This window comes from Haemaphysalis longicornis, unplaced genomic scaffold (assembly GCF_048455015.1).
Source record: "Haemaphysalis longicornis isolate Haplotype H1 unplaced genomic scaffold, Haemaphysalis longicornis Haplotype H1 scaffold_4, whole genome shotgun sequence".
NCBI lineage: Eukaryota > Metazoa > Arthropoda > Arachnida > Ixodida > Ixodidae > Haemaphysalis > Haemaphysalis longicornis.
Genome location: NW_027526361.1, coordinates 23,403,790 through 23,421,851, shown reverse-complemented (window position 1 = coordinate 23,421,851; position 18,062 = coordinate 23,403,790). Strand labels below are relative to the sequence as shown.

At 47.3% G+C, this 18,062-nt stretch overlaps 1 protein-coding gene across 5 annotated transcripts in view; it reads left to right on the top strand.

Moving 5' to 3' along the window:
• Positions 1-18,062, top strand: part of LOC144178374 (hemicentin-2-like) — an 813,819-nt gene that overhangs the window by 210,115 nt on the left and 585,642 nt on the right. For all 5 annotated transcript variants that reach the window (XR_013324005.1, XM_077706161.1, XM_077706158.1 and 2 more), the window contains exon 2: positions 12,762-13,091. Coding sequence is in view for 4 of the 5 variants with exons in the window: in XM_077706161.1 (XP_077562287.1) it covers positions 12,762-13,091 (330 nt within the window). In the remaining variant the exon portion in view is untranslated. The remainder of the gene's footprint in view (positions 1-12,761; positions 13,092-18,062) is intronic.

Below are 18,062 nucleotides of genomic sequence, written 5' to 3'. Positions count from 1 at the left end.
TTCTTCTTCTTCTTCTTCTTCTTCTTCTTCTTCTTCTTCTTCTTCTTCTTCTTCTTCTATCGCTCTCTCCTCACACCTGGGTCCGCCTATGATGATCATGATGATAATTGCTATTGGTTTCCCCTTTGTAACGGGGTGATGACATGTGATCTCACCAAAAAGGACTAATATACCTATGTTTTATACTCTTGGTTTAATACTAGCGCTACTTAGGGCACGCACAAAAAGCTTATTAGGCACGCCCTCCGGTCCCCACCGCTCCTCTCGCCCAGCGGCGCAGCAGTCACCACCAGCGCGGAGCTCCTTGCGGGGTTAAATTCGACACTTTGGGGCGTTCGATTCGGCCCTAATGCTTTGGCATTCAAAACTCACAAGAAGGGCTTAGTTGAGCATGGAGTTCTTTGTCTTGTTGTTCATAGTGATGATGATGGTAGGGACGACGACAGTGAGGATGAACAAGGAACAGCTGCTGCTTCTGTGCGGCCAGCGATAAAGTAGACTTTATTTGCTTTCGGTGAGAGTCAGCGTTTCATTTACGTGAAATTACCCGCACCAGGCAGTAATTAAACAAGAATGATTGTCCTCAGCTTTATTCCGTTAAAAAACCAACAATCTTTTGCCGTCCCTTCATTTCAGAAAATAACACTTACGGTGGCTGCGTGATCGCATTATCTTTCTAGAGACATACCTGTAATTACATCAGCAAAAAACAAATGGGGGGGGGGGGTGATATAGGTAATATACGCCCTGGTTGGGTGCGCCGGTTTTGAATAAAAATATTTATTCCAATAGTACCGTGCATGTTAAAGTTTCCAGCTCATTGCGTAGTCTCGCCGGAGCAAAAACGACGCGGAAATGTCCTGCTACCGTTCGGGCGTAAGCACACGTACAAGAAAAGCAGTAATACGCTTTCCAACTAGTGTATGCGAAGCCGGTTCCGGAGGAAAGGGAGCAGAAGCCGCCTTGCCTGTCTATATAGAACGCTGCATCTGTCGACCTGTGGAACTTTTATGTATATTTCGAGCGCCCAAGAAGTTTTACGCTGGGGAGAGAGTCCGCGAGGAAGTGTACTTCCAAGCCCTTTTCCGAAAGCACACTTTCGCGTGGTTCTAGTTTTTTTTTTTTTTTTTTTTTTCACGTTGAAAAAAATTCCAAACTGATTGCGCTTCGGTAGTTTCGTTTTACGGTTTTGTTTCTGATTTGCTCCCATCGCAAGTGCGGTGCTAAATGTCTGGGGGCGTAAGAAAAACGAGCACGCGGAGAGGCGAAAATGTTCGTTCCAGAACATTGGAGACACGAACAGCCCTACCGTGCGGAGGACGTTCTAAGGAAGCCTTCCCGAGTCCATCTCAGGTCTCTGCCGTCCAGAATAGTATTCCAGGACATGCTCAGTGAACATTATTACGTGCGCCCCTCTGCGACGACCCTCTCGCTACTTTTTCCTTAACACAGCTTTTGCCGACGAGGTAGGTGTTCTGTTGGGACACGACGAAATCGACTCGGTCATTACTAGAGCCTGCTCCGATAACAGGTTAGGTGCTCTTCAACGTACATTTAATATCAACGCCTGATCTGCGACGCCATCGGTTCTAATGGAAAGCTTATGTCGTTGCATAGAGCCTGAACGCGTGTGAAGGTATAAAACAATGTTAAAAAAGCAGGATGGATATGAAAAGCTGGGGTCGTTGGAAAAGAAGACTTGAAGAAGGCTTGGCGCAAGTACAAATAGCTACCTCAAGGAACGGTAATTCCAGGCAATAACAGCTTCGCCAGAGATCCATTCAGTGGAACATAAGCTTGTGTGAAGATTCAAATTATTTTACAAAGGCGAAGTTTCGAGGGAATCACTGTTTTGGAATGTTCTAGGTGCGTTCCTGCTCGCAGAAGGGGCTGGTTTGTCATCCTGCAACATTTTACAAAATCAGCTAGCGTTGTATGCATGCAGCAGCTTGTTTTGTACTTTTTGTAAACAAATTGGCTTAAGGCTATCGGGTTGAAGTGGTCGCAAAGTGGGCGAGCCGAAAGTTGACCGCTAAGTGCTCCATACTCGGAACACGCAGTGACATTACATTGACTGCCCGCATGTGTGTGATAATCGGTTTTTTACGTGCAGAGCACTTAATGGGCTCGCCTTGTCGTAGCTCGCTAACGGTCGATGCCAACTGCATGAATCAGGCGGCGCAGGGAGATAACGGACCCAAGTAGAGCCTCGTGTCCCGTCGTCAGGGAGTGACGCTGAGGCTTCTAAAACCACATGGTTTAAATAGTCATAACCGTTCGAACCTCGTGAACCGCTGGCGCTTGTCATACATCTCCCCGTTGTTTAGAGCAAAGAAAACTGCAAGTACATTTCAGGCAAAATCTGTGCATATAACCGGCAGACCCCGCGTTCATTTATCTAGGAACGCTCGTTGGGTTGGTTTTTGCGATAGTAAGCGAAAAAAAGCTGCCGCGCAAGAAAAAATGGCATGTTCGAATCGATGCAGAAAGGCTCCAGCCGCGCAAGAAAAACGTGGCGCGTTCTAAATGCCACAGAAAGGCTCCAACCACGCAAGAAAAAAAAAATGGCGCGTTCGAAATGACGCAGAAAGGCTCCAGCCAAGCAAGAAAAAAAAAAAATGGCGCGTTCGAAATACCGCAGAAAGGCTCCAACCGCGCAAGAAAAAAAAATGGCGCGTTCGAAATGACGCAGAAAGGCTCCCGCGGCGCAGTTCCTGGCAGGGGGCGGGCGAGCACTGCGAAGGCGAGAAATTTGAAATGCATTGGGTGGCAGCGGTGAACGGATAACGGCGCTGCAACCCATCATGGCGAATCACTGCTCTGCACTTCCGACAGCTTTCACATTGAGTGGAACGGTTTTGATTTTTTTTTCGTTATGCGAAAAATGACTCCTGCGCTTATATGTTCACTACCAAGAAATTTGTACATTTGAGTAAATTTGTGTTCGGCTTGTTGAGCGTTTGACTAAAATTGGCAGCTTGGACGGTTAGCGGGCAAGGAGGTACGTTAATCACGCGGGTTTGTTTTAGAAGACATCTCACTCCAGATGACACGGTGGGAGTATCGAGTGGTATTTAAATGCCATGTTGTTTCATCACTATTAAAGGGACCCTGCAACACTTTTTTCAACTTTTTCTGAAATCTTAAATGCTTGCAGAACGCAGTCACCTAACACACCCAGTTCTTAAATTAGGGGGTCGCAAAGTACCTCAGCCAAAAATTACAGCCCTATGCTGATCAGATAACTTGGAAACTCGCTCAAAAGGCTTTTCTCTCTTTTCCTTTCTTGACGTTCTTCGACGGCTCGAATTGTGTCATTTATTTATTTATTTATTTATTGAAAATACTTTCAAGGCCCATAGGGCAAAACAGAAAGGAGTGGTAAGATACATATAAGGTGCAGTTGTTTTACAAAGAACAGCATACAAACAGAAATCAAGCACAAATTAAAAGAGAGCGATTCAACAAGGATCTTTGTGAATGGCTGCTTTAAAGAGAGTGGCATCAACGATGGCAGCGATGGTGGGAGGGAGGTGGTTCCATTCTACACTGGTCTTTGGGATAAATGATTCATGATACATATCAGTATGACAATATGGCCACGCATTAAGGCCACGTAGCGGCTGTTGGCCGGTTTTCCTTCAGTGGCAGCAATGAAGGCTTTTCGATAGCAACTTGAAAAAAAAAAAGCCACAACAACAAAGCAGGAATGGAAGGCGTATCAGGGGCGACGAGCAAATCACGCAGTGCCGCTCCGGGCTGGTGATTACTGTAGCTTTCGCAGTGCTTCCAGACGCGAAGGAAAGAGTGAAAGCGTTTATCGAAAGTGTTGCAAGGTCCCTTTAAGTGCATATATTTCGCTTAGTACTTCCGGGACCCCTCGCTGACGTGAAAAAAATGCTTCCAATTATATATACGTACAACCGAAACTTTTATGATGATATTAGACCCGAAAAGCATTCTGAGAGAACAACGCGTGAGCTGGTCAGGGCAAGGTATGTCCTTAATTTCAAGATATCTTGTTTTCCGGTCCAATTTGCATCATAGCGCAGATTCGTGGCTTCAGACGACTCTCAACGGCGTAAAAGAAAGTCAAAATCCTTGAGGAACAAGGGGAAAGGAATGCTTACACCTTCAGAGGAGCCGCAAGAGACAGAAGGAGGCCGAAATGTGTTCTGTGCGCACACAGGAAGAAAATTCGGCCAGGACCGGAAGAAGAGCAAGAGGAGCGGCGACGATTAATTCGACTAAGTGAAGGCAAACGCTGGGCACAAAAGCGCCGCGCACGGAGCCGCGAGGCTGTAGCGAGCAGAAGTACGAGAAAGAAGAACTACCGGGGACGGGCAACGAAACGAGGACAAATGGAAGTTCGCAGAGAGATTAATTTTCTTCCAAGTGCGGTCGTAACGCGTGTGCGCTCCAAGGCTAAGTCCTCCTTTGGCACGGATAAAAGCTGCGGCCGCTGGCCGCACTGCGTGGAGGAACGCTTTAAAACACGCGATCGCGCACTAGAACAAAAGGAACAGGGACCATATGCTGTGCTCTGGGGGCTCTCCTCTGGAGCAATATTTGATCTTTCCCTAATCGTGACGGAAGCAAAGAAGCGAAGAGGAAGAAAAGAGTTTCCGGCACATCCAAAATGTCCACTCCTCCCATTCATTGCTGGCCGCGCTTATTAACGCCCTTCTTCGCCGTTTATTTTCTTCTGAACAACGCGGGTGGTTCAGTTTATTCTGGTGAGGGGGGACTAAAATAAATACTACGAGGCTAATGCAGAATTTTCACGTAGTAGTGCAGTGTTCCCTTTTGAATGTCAATTTCTATAACTATAAATTCATAACTATGGTTATTCCTGTGAACCTAATAGTGTGGTAGAAATAAAAAAAATGAATCTGTGATGTGAGAGGGTAATCAAAGCTTCTGAAATAAGCTTTTGTTAAGCGCAGTTAGGTTATATTTTGTTCAAATAATGGGTTCCATTGCAAATGGGGTCACCCCCGTTTGGCTAATTCGAGATGAACTGTATCTTGTTTGTGCGCTACGAAGCATGTAGTTTTAGTGTTTAACGTTTGCAAAGTCTGCGCAACAAGGCCCGCATTGGCTTGCCACGCATGCCTGTGTTGTACGCAGTATGGTGGCACGAAACGCTGTTAAAAGGTGATCGAAGGAAGCTGTGAAAGGCGCAACGGCGAAAATGCTTGTGTAAATTAACTGCCAGCCGCATGCCGTGTCTCTCGGCGCGTGTGCACTGCGGCGGTCGCATAATTGCCTGGAGTCTTGGGCACGATTACTAGATAGATATGGAACCTAAAATCCTGATGGTCACGACTCGTACCAGATGCTACTGCTCCGAGAGAGAGAGAGAGAGAGAGGGAGAGAGAGAGAGAGGGAGAGAGAGAGAGAGAGAGAGAGAGAGAGAGAGAGGGGGGGGGAGAGAGAGAGAGGGAGAGAGAGAGAGAGGGAGAGATAGAGAGAGAGAGAGAGAGATAGAGAGAGAGAGGGGGAGAGAGAGAGAGAGAGAGAGAGAGAGAGAGAGAGAGAGAGGGAGAGAGAGAGGGAGAGAGAGAGGGAGAGATAGAGAGAGAGAGAGGAGAGAGAGAGAGAGAGAGAGAGAGAGAGAGGAGAGAGAGAGAGAGAGAGAGAGAGAGAGAGAGAGAGAGAGAGAGAGAGAGAGAGAGAGAGAGAGAGAGAGAGAGAGAGAGAGAGAGAGAGAGAGAGAGGGAGGGAGGGAGGGGGGGGAGTAAACGTCCTGACTGGGATGGGGAAGCAGGGATGAGGTGAAGGCTGGGGGGCCGTGCTAGGGGATTTGCTGGTACCCAGACACGTCCTCCCCACCACTGCGAACCGCCCTCCCCTCCAAATTTCGCGACACTTTTCCCCTTTGCTTTCTTTCATCGTTCGCTTTTTCTTTCACTCGTCGGTCGAGGCCATCGTTCCCTCGGTTACACCGGCAACCAGCTCAGCCCAGAGACGGCCGCCAAAGGGCTGTGCCCTAAAATTGCGAAGTTTTGTCAACTTCGTTATATCCGGGTTTAACTTTATATACAAAAAAATACAATAGCCCCAAGGACGCACGCGCTGTGCTACCCGAACGCCTTCCGTCGAGCTTCGTGCGACACGTGCCTGGATTTTTTGTTTACCGTCGCATCAGACAGGACTAGGCCTTGTACATTGACTCGATCGGCTCATCAATAATCCAAGCGAAGCCATTTGCTTTGTCGGCGATACCACGTGTCGTACAGGTCTGTCAGAACGCGGTGGAGACACATGCGCCTACGGAACAATTTTTCCAACTTCTATCGATCCCAAATGAAAAAAAATGAAAAACAAAAAACGTAAAATACTCCAGGGGCTGTTATCTCGGAAACGAGGTGGTTGCACGAAAGGACAGTTTAAAGGTCGCCGTGATGATTTTCTCTTTTTAAATCCCACCTTGCACGACCATGCCAAGCTAACCAATGCGTCCCAGGGAGCTCACATCACGGCTTCCGAAAATAGGAAGCCTGTAACGAACACTCGCGAAAGAATGGCACGAAAGCTCGCTTGGGAGTACTTCAGTCGCGGCGCGAGGGCATACGCTTTTAATTTTTCAAGTCTTTCGCGTGCTTTTTTTTTCTTTTTTTCGGCGCAGGCTCACGGCCTCCACGACATAGGAGTCTCTCCACGAACCCGCTCCAATACCGTCTTGCTCAAAGAATTGGTTGTTCTTTCTCTTCCTCGGGAGAAACAACCACGCAAATGTTATCACGAAGAAAGTGTCTGATTTGGTACTTTTTCCATGCAGGCGGTTTGCAAATTTCTAATCAAGAGTTGCGCGATTCAAGCAATATTTTAAAAGGGTAACTAGTGTTTTCAAATTGTTAGCAATAATTGCTGTTGTGAGGATACATGCGACCGATAATATGTAGCTGTTTGGAGAGAGAAAGAAAGAGATAGAGGAAAGCTCTTTAATAAAGAAAGGAATGTAGAGAGGTTTGCCAACATGCGTACGTCGACATGATACTGTGCAGGAATGGGAATGGGGAAAAGATAAATGGTTAGTAAAAAGAGGAGTAGTATGTGAAAGGAGAAACGAAGGCGTTTGGTCTTGGACGATTTCAAGCGTTTATTTTATAACGTCGACCAAACGCCGTCCACAGAGGCGACAGAGAACCATGCATACAGCTGATCTGATGTATAGTGTAGCCATTAGTTTCATGCCTAAGCTTGTGGTGGTAACGGTCAAAACCGTTTTTTTTAGCCGAAATTATAGATTAGAAGCGAAAAATGAGTGGCGTATTCTTTTTCTTTGAGGCCGCAGGCTAGTGCCTCTGCTCGGGCCTCATGGACCAGCTATATTGCTGCAGAAATATAGCTGGTTCATGGTCTTCACACCGTGGTCTTCAAGAACCATGGTTTCAAGCGATTAACTGGTCAGCCCGCTTTCCCGTGGCTCCGGGGAAGAGGGAAGTAAAGGTTGTGGGTCGCGGAGTAATTTTTATGCAAGATGATAAGCAGGTAGGGCAGTTGCAGGGGTATGTTGTCGGGGATATGTGGCGGAGGATGGAGGTATCGTAGAAGGCATGGGTGTGGAGTCGTCGCCATCTGCACGTGTCTAGGAGGTGAGCGACCAAGAGGGGGGGGGGGGATTAGTTTAGTCGAGGCTGGAGTTAATGGTATAGGATTACAGTGTTATTTTCGCGGAGTGAGTTTGGAGGGTAGGCAAGGAGTGGGTCCAGCTTTTCTTCTTCCGTTGCAACAACCGGAGGAGGAGATCACGGGCCGCGGCATCCTGTTGGTTATATCAAACTTTGAGAGTTAGGGGTGAGATACGGCCTGTGTGGAAGTTTCGGCATGCTAGCCGTGTATCTGTAAGAAGGGTCACGAAGTCTGTGAAAGCTGTTGTCATTGGTAGGGCGTTGGCTGTTTCTTCGGCGGTGGATGTAGTGGCTTTGAGAAGGTTTTCCTTTTTACAGAAGTGCTGGTAGCCTCCCGTTGGTTGGAAAACTTCGTGTAGTAAATAGAAAACCCAGATAGAAACCAGCCGTTTTCGCCTAAGACGCCGAGCGCATGTGTCAGGCTAATCAGGCATGCACCATAGAGCTCACTATTCGTGTTGAGAAAAAAAAACACAAAATAAGCATCCAAACCACATTATGGATGGATGATAAGGCGTCAGTGAACAATGGGACCCCCCCCCCCCCCCATTGTTCTGGTAAAGATTAGGTTTGCAGCTGCTTTCGAAAGGGGAGGAGGGGGGGGGGGGGGGTTGTTGACGTCATTCGAGGGCTAGCGCATGCGTCAGGCTAGACAGGAGCCTGTAGTTCTCGTCCAAGACACCGAGTGCATGTGTCAGCCCCCAACATTTGTCGCCAGAAAAGCCGAGCGAAAGCAATAAGCCTGCTGAGACAAAGAGAAACATTTCATACGCTCCCCCATCTGTAAATGTAGTGGTTTAAAACAGCTGCACTGGACATCCACTTTCTGAGGGCGTGGTGGCGTCCATTCTTCTAATTCACGCCTGGTAAAAGTCTGAAACTAAGCTATTTGACGAGGAAGCTTTGTCCAGAAAATAAAATAAAAAAAAATTTGCTCAGTCCTGCGTTTAAACCATAGATATAGTGAGTGGTAATTCTTCAAAGCTTTGCTTTACGTTCTGTTTATGTGAACTATCGTATTATACGATGGTTCACGATAGTTCAGGTGATATAGGATATACGACTATCAAAGTGGTTTGCTACAGAAGCAGGGTAGTGGTTTCTACACGATTTTTATTCACGAAACCAAAAATCCAGCTGATTTTCTAATACAGAAAAAGGCTAGCGTTAAGGGGGATTGATTGTAGGTTTTAACGCGCCGACGCAACGAAGGCGATGAAGCGCGCCGTAGTGGAAGGCTCCGGATAATTTTGACCACCTGGGGATCATTAACGTGCGCCGAAATGTCGTACACACGGGCGTTTTTTGCTTTTCGCCTCCATCAGAAAACCTACCGCCGCCGCCGGGAATCGAACCAGCAACCTCGTGCTCAGCAGCACAACGCCTTAGCCACTGAGCCACCGCGGCGGGTGTTAAGGGGAATGCGGTTTCATACGCAATGCCGTTTATTTGTGACAAGCATAGTGCATTATAAAGAAGCACCTGTCTCCCCGTGGCATAAAGGATTCCCGTTAAGGCCACAGTAACTTTCTCAGAGTTTCCTCGGCACAATATATGTCCTAGCGTTTTATATAACCTTTTTAGGGGATGTGTTGTTGAGCGGACAGGTCACGACACCATTTATTGAGATGACTGAGACCAGTGACGGCATGATACAGAAACGTTTAATGAATATACGCGACGCGAGCATTTCTATGTTCATCTAATCCCCTTTCGTCATCAACTCATACCTCGTTACCTATGCCGTGTGGCAAAATAAATGCTCATAAAAAAAGTGAAGTACCAGGCACTCGCGCAAAGGAGCAGCCTTCTTCCTCTTCGTCTTCGAGGGCCTTGATAATAATATCCAACATGTCTAATTTACAGGCGCCTGAGGGTTTAGGGCTCGAAGATGTGCCCTCCTTAAGAATTTGGATGCCTTTGTCCCAACGGGTCTGATTGCCGGTGCTCACGTCTTTGACGGGATTGTCGTAGCGATTGATTTTCCTCTACCTGGATTAATTTCTGCGTAGTATATTTCTTGTCTGGGGGATCTCTGTTTTACTGTGAGCAAAGTGGATTTTAAGCAGGAAACTATGTTATTGAATCTGGGTCTCAGGATTCTCTTGCGGTTGTTGTTTGGCTTACACGGCGAACGAGCAAAACCGGTTGAGAGTGCACTTTTCAAGGCTCATGATGCTCTCTAGATGATCACAGTGGTTTCCCTTCAGTGAATGTGAACGTCTATTCTTTCTCGCGACATAAATCTAGAGTAGTGGAAGGACTCACCATTACAGACGTTCAAAAAACGAGACGGGCATGAATGTCCCGCTTTCAAAAATACTGCGCAAACATAACCGTGTAACCACGTCGGATTAAGGTTAGAATCCCCGAAATTAATCAGGATATCTAGACCGCAGAAAAATTGACGCCGGAAAAAAAGGGAACTAACATGGCTTTATTTTTTACGTCGAACACAGTTTTCGCTCGTGGTTTTTTCCCCTCTTTGTGCTGCAGCCTTTAAAACAAAATGAAGTCAAAAAAAAAAAAAAAAAACGCGCGACAGAACCGGCCACAGCGAATGTATAGATAAAAAGAAGTGGCTTGAAACTGAGCTCCGAGGCACGTGGAGGGGATGGGGGAGGACGAAGGTTGTGGGAACAGGGAAGAAAAAGTCGTCGAGTTCGAGAATCAGGCGAACGACGACAAGCATCGAAGGGGCGTGTGTTTAAGGCGTTAATCTTCTGCGTCAGTAGTTGCGAGAGAGAGTCGCGCCCAGCGGTTCGAAGGTTGTGATCAGGCACCGGACACGGCCATTCATCATCCAAAGACAAATTCGCGGCCCCAAAGAACGACTTTTCGCAGTTACGGACCGAGCAATGAGAGACGCGCAGAGGCAACACCACGTCAGGGAATAGAAAACGGCGCTGCAAAAAAAAAAAAAGAAAAAAAAAAGATGAGAAAGAAAAGAGCGTGAAGAAGACAGTGTATCGAACGGCTGCTCCAATGAAACTTACTCTTTTTCCTTTTTTTCGTTTCGGTAAGCCACGTTCAATTCACCAATTGAAAAGCTAGAAAAAGAAGATCTGGAAACAAATGACCAATCGTGATGCTTTCTTTCCAACCCCGTTCGCGTTCTTCCCCGTCTCCCGCTGCCTGTGTGTTTCTCTCGTCGGTCGTACTATATGTTTTATTATCATTGCTTTGTCAAGCACTCTTCGACAGCTGTCCTGGGAATCGTTGAACACTCGTTCGCAAGATCAATCATAGGTGTTTCTTCTTTTTAATATAGGACAGAGGGAGGCATAAAGCGCTGTTTTACCGGCTTTACCTTGTTTCCCGACTACGACTATTTTATTGCTGTTTTTAGGGTGACCCGGCTTTCTTGTTCGTTAAACTCGTTCTTACGCAATTTGTGCTCCTCTCTAGTGTTCCTGTGCCGTTTTCAAGAGCAAAACTAGAAACGTTGCCCTTTGAAGGTGTTGTCTCTTATTCTGTTCTTGCGTTTAAATGCGAATGTGTTGGATTTCATGGTGTAAATAGAAAACAATACCTGGTAGGAGCTAGGAGATAATAAAGTGCGAAACTTTAAAGTCGTTTTCATCGGTTCTTTCCCGCGAAGGCTACTGGCAGCAATGCTTAGCTGATTATTTGTGCAACAACGGCTGTGTTAATAAAAATGAAGACATGTGCCCGAAATGCTGCAGTCGTATGGATGTTATGAAATGCACTAAAGTGGCTGCTATTGGGCTTGTTGGTTGAACATAATTATGAGACGACAGCGCAGCTGGAACACGGACACGAAGGAAGGGACGTAGACACACACGAGTGCTGGGTATGTCTGGGATGTCCAGCACTAGTGTGTGTCTATATATCTCTTCCTTTGTGTCCGTGTTCCAGCGGCGCTGTCGTCTCGTAAGTATGGACTTGCCGAAGCGAACACGTTAGCTTGACAGCTATACGTCTCTTCATAGTACTCTTGGAAGCTTGAGATTCCGTTATTTTAATTATATCAGGAAAAAAACTACTATGAAACTGTGGCTGGGTGGTTTAACATGCACCTTTGCACAACTCACTATACGTCTGTAGCAAACCTGTCGAGAGTAAGGGACATGCCGTCGGAACAGCTGCTTGTCGTCTGGGCCCTTAAATAATGACAAAAAAGAAAGGCAGAGAAGGACGAGTATCTAAAAAGGAAGTAGCGCTTGATAAAAGAGAAAATTATCTTAGACAAATATGTACCCGCAAGTGCTTTAGTTTTTTTAATCAAATTCTTTGGGTCGTGCTGCGTCTAGTCGATAGGAACATGACCGTAGCTTGCAGGTTCAAGAACTAGCGAAAATCTGTCCGGGCGTTACAAATACTCGCATATGACGATTCCACTCATAAAAGTTTGATTACTAGCCAGAACCAAACACACTGGTGTGAGCCGGGGTCTCGGGTATTGCAATTTTCAGGCTTTCTTCCAGAGGACTGCACGTGAGAAGACGGGCGAGTGGCGTTAAAAAGTGGTCCGTTTACAACTTCCGTAATTCCGATGTGCCGTGTTTACAGCCGTCGCGGTACTTTGCTGAACATATTCGGCAGGTGTTATGCGGCCATCGGTACAGTGAGCAGCTGTGCTGATGGCGCGCAACTGTTCATGACTATATGAAAAGACACCGAAGCAAGCTGGAATAAGATTAGGTCGATATGTTAAGTTCATGCTAAGGCGTGCCAGGATGTTTTGCTTTCCTTAAGCCGACACATTTCTATATGATGCTTTGACTCGATCTTAAAAATTTTATCTTGTCTATATGGTTGCGCGGTGTGTTTAAGTGATATGTGTCATTTTGATTACTTTTATATTTCCGTTGCCGTGTTTGTTTCTCTAGAACTGTCCTAATTGCTACGTTAGTTTAACCCCTTTTATGTTTACCTGATTAGCGGTTGGCATTTATTTTCCCGTCAGCTTGGTAGAAGGTGACACAGAAGCCGCTACGAAGCAACGGCACTATCGGAGACTATCCGTTATGGGTGACAGGGCTGCTAGAGCGACCGAGGAGTATACGCATTGTTTTACAAGCACCGGCGTGAGTGTACTGCGATGATTCCTTGCTGCTTGCGTGACGACGGTCTCTCTCCCCGTTCCCGTGTGCGGTGCAGGCCAGGAGACGACGGTGACGGGCCTGGTGGGAGAGTCGGTGCGGCTGCCGTGCGACGTGGACGTGAAGCGGTGCGGCAACGTGTACTTCATCACGTGGACGAAGAACGTGTCGGACGTGTGGAAGCGCATCTACCTGTACAGCAACGACGTGGAGAAGCCGCTCCAGGAGCTGGCCAACCCGGACAGGGCCGATTTCTTCCTGCGCAACTCGACCGCGCAGCTCGAGATCTTCCCGCTGCGATTGGCCGACGAGGGCCAGTACAAGTGCGACGTCACCTACGTGCGAGGAAAGTGCCCCTCCCTCTCCTACGCAAACCTCATCACCCTGGGTAAGTGCCTCGTACTCGCCATCACTCCGTGGCATGCCGCTCCCCTTGAGCTGAGAGTGAGTGTGGCGGACGCACTACCCCCGAGAAGCGCATTCGTCATACCTGTCACAGTTAAGAGACGGACAAAGAAGTTTAGCGCACTAAATGGTCAAGGCGTCTGAAGAGCCTCCGTACGGCGTGTGTGAGAACGAAGCGGGTCCTAAAATGACCTAAGGCGCATAGCGAATCAATGTAATAGAGCTGGAAATAAAATTGGAATCAATTAGGCGGGAATAGGATCGGAGGCAGGGGTGTCAAGTCACCTTTATTTGGTATCAACAACAACAACAACACAGATACCAGGGGCACAGACAAAAAGCCAGAGAAAGAAGGCTTGACGGGGTCTGTGCCCCTTTCGTAGTAATGTACAAAAAAAAACTAATCCCGAACGATTGAAGTCCCGAACCGACAATACTAAGGCTGTGACATAGTGTTAAACCTAGTAAATGGGTTGTGGCCTTCGAAAAGAAAACGTCAACAAGTTCCGCTACACGCAAGCCGGAGTACAATAAGTTTGGCATGGCTTGGCTTTTCATTAGACTAAACGTTAAGTTTAAGGCTGTTTATAGGCCTGAGAACTTACCTACTCAGGTAGATTGGCCAGTGACAATGACAGCTGCCGTCAGAGGCTCGAAGCAGATACATCCACTCCCATTCGCGGCGCGCCTATAATTTTCCGTAATTACATATATCTTTATTTACATTTATTACACTTTTTTACCATGCCTAACTCCTTTCGAAGCACGTTCTTTGAGGTCTGCCCAATCGAAAGACGTGCCGCCGTGCTTGAAAAGTGTGCGAACATTATGTACCTCAGGGAGAACTTTCTGTTTTGACACCCTGAGGTAACACACGAGGTTTTTGCTTTCTAATATCACCCCGTAAAGCCGGCTCCCTAAGCATTACTCTAGCAAGGCTACCCCCTATTTATTCGAAAATTATTTTTAAAGCGAAGCTTTAGTGCGCTCAGTGACAGGGTTGCCAGTCCTCAGAAGGAAAAGTCACCGGGAAATTGCCGAAAGTAGCCAAGAAAGTCGCAATCTTAAAGTGAATGTCTGAAAAGGAGCCAGAAAAGTCGCCATTTTCAGCACGGCGGTGCTAGAAAGTACTTGTTGACTACCTTCGCAGAAAAAAACCGAAATTCTGAGAAATGAAAAAAACTGTATACAAACATTATTCGTTTTCTGTGGTGCAGCAAAGCGACAGCGGGTGACTACTGCCTAGAAAAAAGTTGAAATATGCAGGTTTCGGTAAAGCATTCCGAGGATATGAATTACTTGGAATAGGCGTTTGCTGCACACCATGTTCTATAACTTTCGCTGCCTCTTTACATACGCTTCCCGCCACTCTGCATGGCATCTCAAGCTCCCGTCAACAACTGAAGCATTACAATTTTAAACCGATGGCATCACTTGAAGGATTTGACGCCACTTATACGACATCAGGAAAGGATTTAAAAAGAGCAAGGCAAATTTCGATTTGTGCCGGTAAGTAGCGCAGTACGGTGGTGTGTTTCAGTGACTGATTTGTTGGGAACTATTCTAGACTCCGCCAGATAACCGTCATCTGCCTAAAAGTTGGTTCTGTCCTGTTCGTTCATGTCTCAACGGCTGAAACGCACTGAATGGTCATAAGGCCCTTTGTTGAAGGCGGTGCATCGAATCGGCCAGGAAATATAGAAAATCACTCGTGCTCAAAGGGGTCTGACAGTAGCCAAGTCGCCACGGTAAAATTTTCGTCGCCGAGAGTCCCAAAAAGTCGCCGATTTGGCAACAAATCGCCAGACCTGCCAACCCTGCTCACTGGTACCGTTTTACCCCAATACGCCCTGCAGAAAAGCCAAATTTCTCTGATGATGATGTTGAATGATCGTGGGTGAAGTGAAAAAAAAATTAAAAAAAAAGAACGCTTCTCGCGGCGGGAACCGAACCTGGGTCCCTCGCGTTATACGCCTCGAGCGCGGCCTGTAGGGGCGCCACTGAAATCCCCCTAGCGGCCCGTTTCGAAAGCAGGCGCGGGAGTCCCCGGCCCGCTCCCCCCTGTCGCCGTTGCTTTTGGGGCTCGTTCAAGACAGCGATTTACCGTTTGTCCGCGTTCGAAATACCGAATAACGTGGAGCAGGCACTCTGTTTGCAAGCGTGGTATGTTCACGAGAGTATAAACGTTTATGACGCGATCTTAGTGAGATCTATATGAGCGCCGGGCGTGTGTCACAGGCCGCGGCGTTCCGAAGCCAGCATTTGCATGCAGCTGATTGCAATTCCGCTGCCCTGAAATTTAGTGACTGTGTGTCCGTAAGCAGTGTTTCCTCCGATGGTCATGTTGCGGCCATACACAGTATGATGTAAATCGACTTTGTACACTTACAAAATCTAGCGGAGCACTCATACCTGACAGCACGCAAGTTACGCCTGCCAATATCACATATCAGGTGTTGATCAGTACCATGAACAAGCCAATGCGGCATAAATTTCACAAACATTGTACCAAAGAAGTACGATGGATAATGCAAAATTGCACTCCGGAGTCAGCACACGACGACAAATTCAATGCTGGGCCGTCTTGTCCCGAGGTGAGCGCTCGCAAAGATTCATCTGTTACATTTATCCTCCACGAGAAGCGCGAAGATGGGCTTATACAGTAATCCGCGTCCGTGACCAAACTCTTCTACGAAACACCGTCATATGAGTCATGACACAGGGAGACTGCAGAATCTAGCATAAACCGAAATCAGAGACCGTTATCAGATACGACACTCTTCCAACGAGCCGTGTGTACGAGATTTCAGCGCGCCTTAAGGCTCTAGGTGGCCAAAATTAATCCGGAGCCCTCCACTACGGCGTGCCTCATCGTCTCCGTTGCGTCGGCGCGTTAGACCCTGCAATCAATCAATCAACTCTTCCAACGACACCTCGTATCGCTTGTGAACTGCCTACCCTGTATTCTTCAAAAAATGAGTCTGCCGAGTGATCAGCCGTTTGTCAAGGCGAAAAACAAACGAAAAGTGAACACGCAGCTTGCGTGTGTGATTACTAAAACGTTCATGAGTTGATTTCGCTCTGCATTTGTAAACAACGATAGTTGAGCGTCCTCCTCCTCCCCCCCCCCCCCCCCCCCCCCGCATGTCTAGCTAAATATCAGTGCATTTCGCATCTAGTTGGTCTGGTGAATACTACCTTGCTCAAACAAACGTCTTTAGCATTTCAAAAGCTGCACTTTTTTTTTTCATTCCCGTACGACTATTCTATTTATTCCTTACTTGCAGACCATTCATTTTCCCGTGGTTTCATTAACCTTGGTTCTTACTATAAGGCATGAGTGGGCACATATCTGACTTAACATTTTCTTTTCTGTACTTAACATTTTCGCGTGGCTTATATTCCCATAAAAGGCACAAGTTTTTGTCAGCTATTGGGTTATCACGTCCCCGAAACATATTTTTCTACGACGTACATATTCGAAGCAAAGCCGCATTTGTTGTCTGCGCTGCAAAACGAACCAACCTCTTACAGTGCCAATATCAGGTCTAAACAAGGCGACAATAAATAGAATTCACTTGTGCTGACGTGTTCGAAGGTGATAGCGGCGATATGCTGCTGCCATCGCAGACGCCCGCAAGAGCGGCCAAGAAGCGCGCAGAACCGCCCCCCCCCCCCCCCCCCCCCCCCAGCAGCTCTTGTTGGCGTTAGAGCGCTCTACCCAGACGCAGCTGTTTTTTTTAAGTGCCCTAAACGTGCAGTTAGCTTACAGACGCCACCATAACAAGTTGTTTAGAGCGCGGAAAGGCAAAGAGAAGCGAAAGAAAACCAAAACACTGCATGACCACCTATCAGCCACGCAGCGCTAATCCCGCAAACGCCGCGGAGAAGCGGCGGCAGGCGGCGCAGCGATCGCGAATCTCGAGGCGTATAGAGCCAGCGTCTATCCAATTATTCCCTTTCAACATGGTCGGCGCGAAAGCCCAACAGCCGGTACGATTGGCGCCGTGCACCCCAAACCCAAATGTTAGGCATAAGTAGTGCACACCCGCGAGTTGCTGCAGGAATTGTAGAAAAGTGGTGCGTGCTTCCAGATTAGAATATACTCGCAGTGTTGGATTGGCCAACCAAAGAATCCGTCACGAATAAGCTTTGCGTTGCACCATCGTCGTCGTTAGACGGAGGGGTGCATGATTTTTTGCCTTTATTTTCGTTATCTATTGGTTTGTCTGGGTGTACCTAGCTGAACAATGCAGCAAACATTGTTTTTATGCAAATCTTTTTCATATTGTGCTTGTGCGATTGCTGTTTGTCACCCGTGCATCGGCGGCCAACCAAGAATTCAGTGTAGTGTCGTATGGCTTGGTGGTGATTCGGTGTTTCTCTTCCATCGGAAGTAAAGCTTCAATGACATCGCGCGTAGTGGCCCGGTGCTTTATCCCTAACTGCTCGGCGGCTGGTAATTAAGTGCGAATTAGGGTGATTGCTTGGCGCGCATTTAACCGCGGCTAATGGGTAATTGAAAGTACGAATTCACGAAGTGTAAGCCCCAGCGAAGTAGCTAACACATGGAGGAGATACAAAGCACTTTGGCGCGCAAACAAATAAACCACTTAACGCGAATATAGGGGACATAAAAACGTATGCGCATTACCATCGAAAATTTTTGCTTCTTTGAAAGTGTACCTTGTTTTCATAATAGCGTATCTAGTCTGACGCAGTCGCTAACTGCGCTCTGTTAAAACCCTCTCCCAAGCACCCAATTTCCGCAAGACGTAAACGTAAATCAGCAGACGCGCATGCGCAGCGGCAGCGACAAGCCAATCTAAAGAAAAAAAAACCAAAGAAGAAAGCCAAGAACCGCAGGAACCCTGAGAGAGAGAACCGCGAACAGCTCTCGTCTCGACATTAATGCTTATAAAACTATGCGCCGGTACAATCGTGGCTAGTCGGC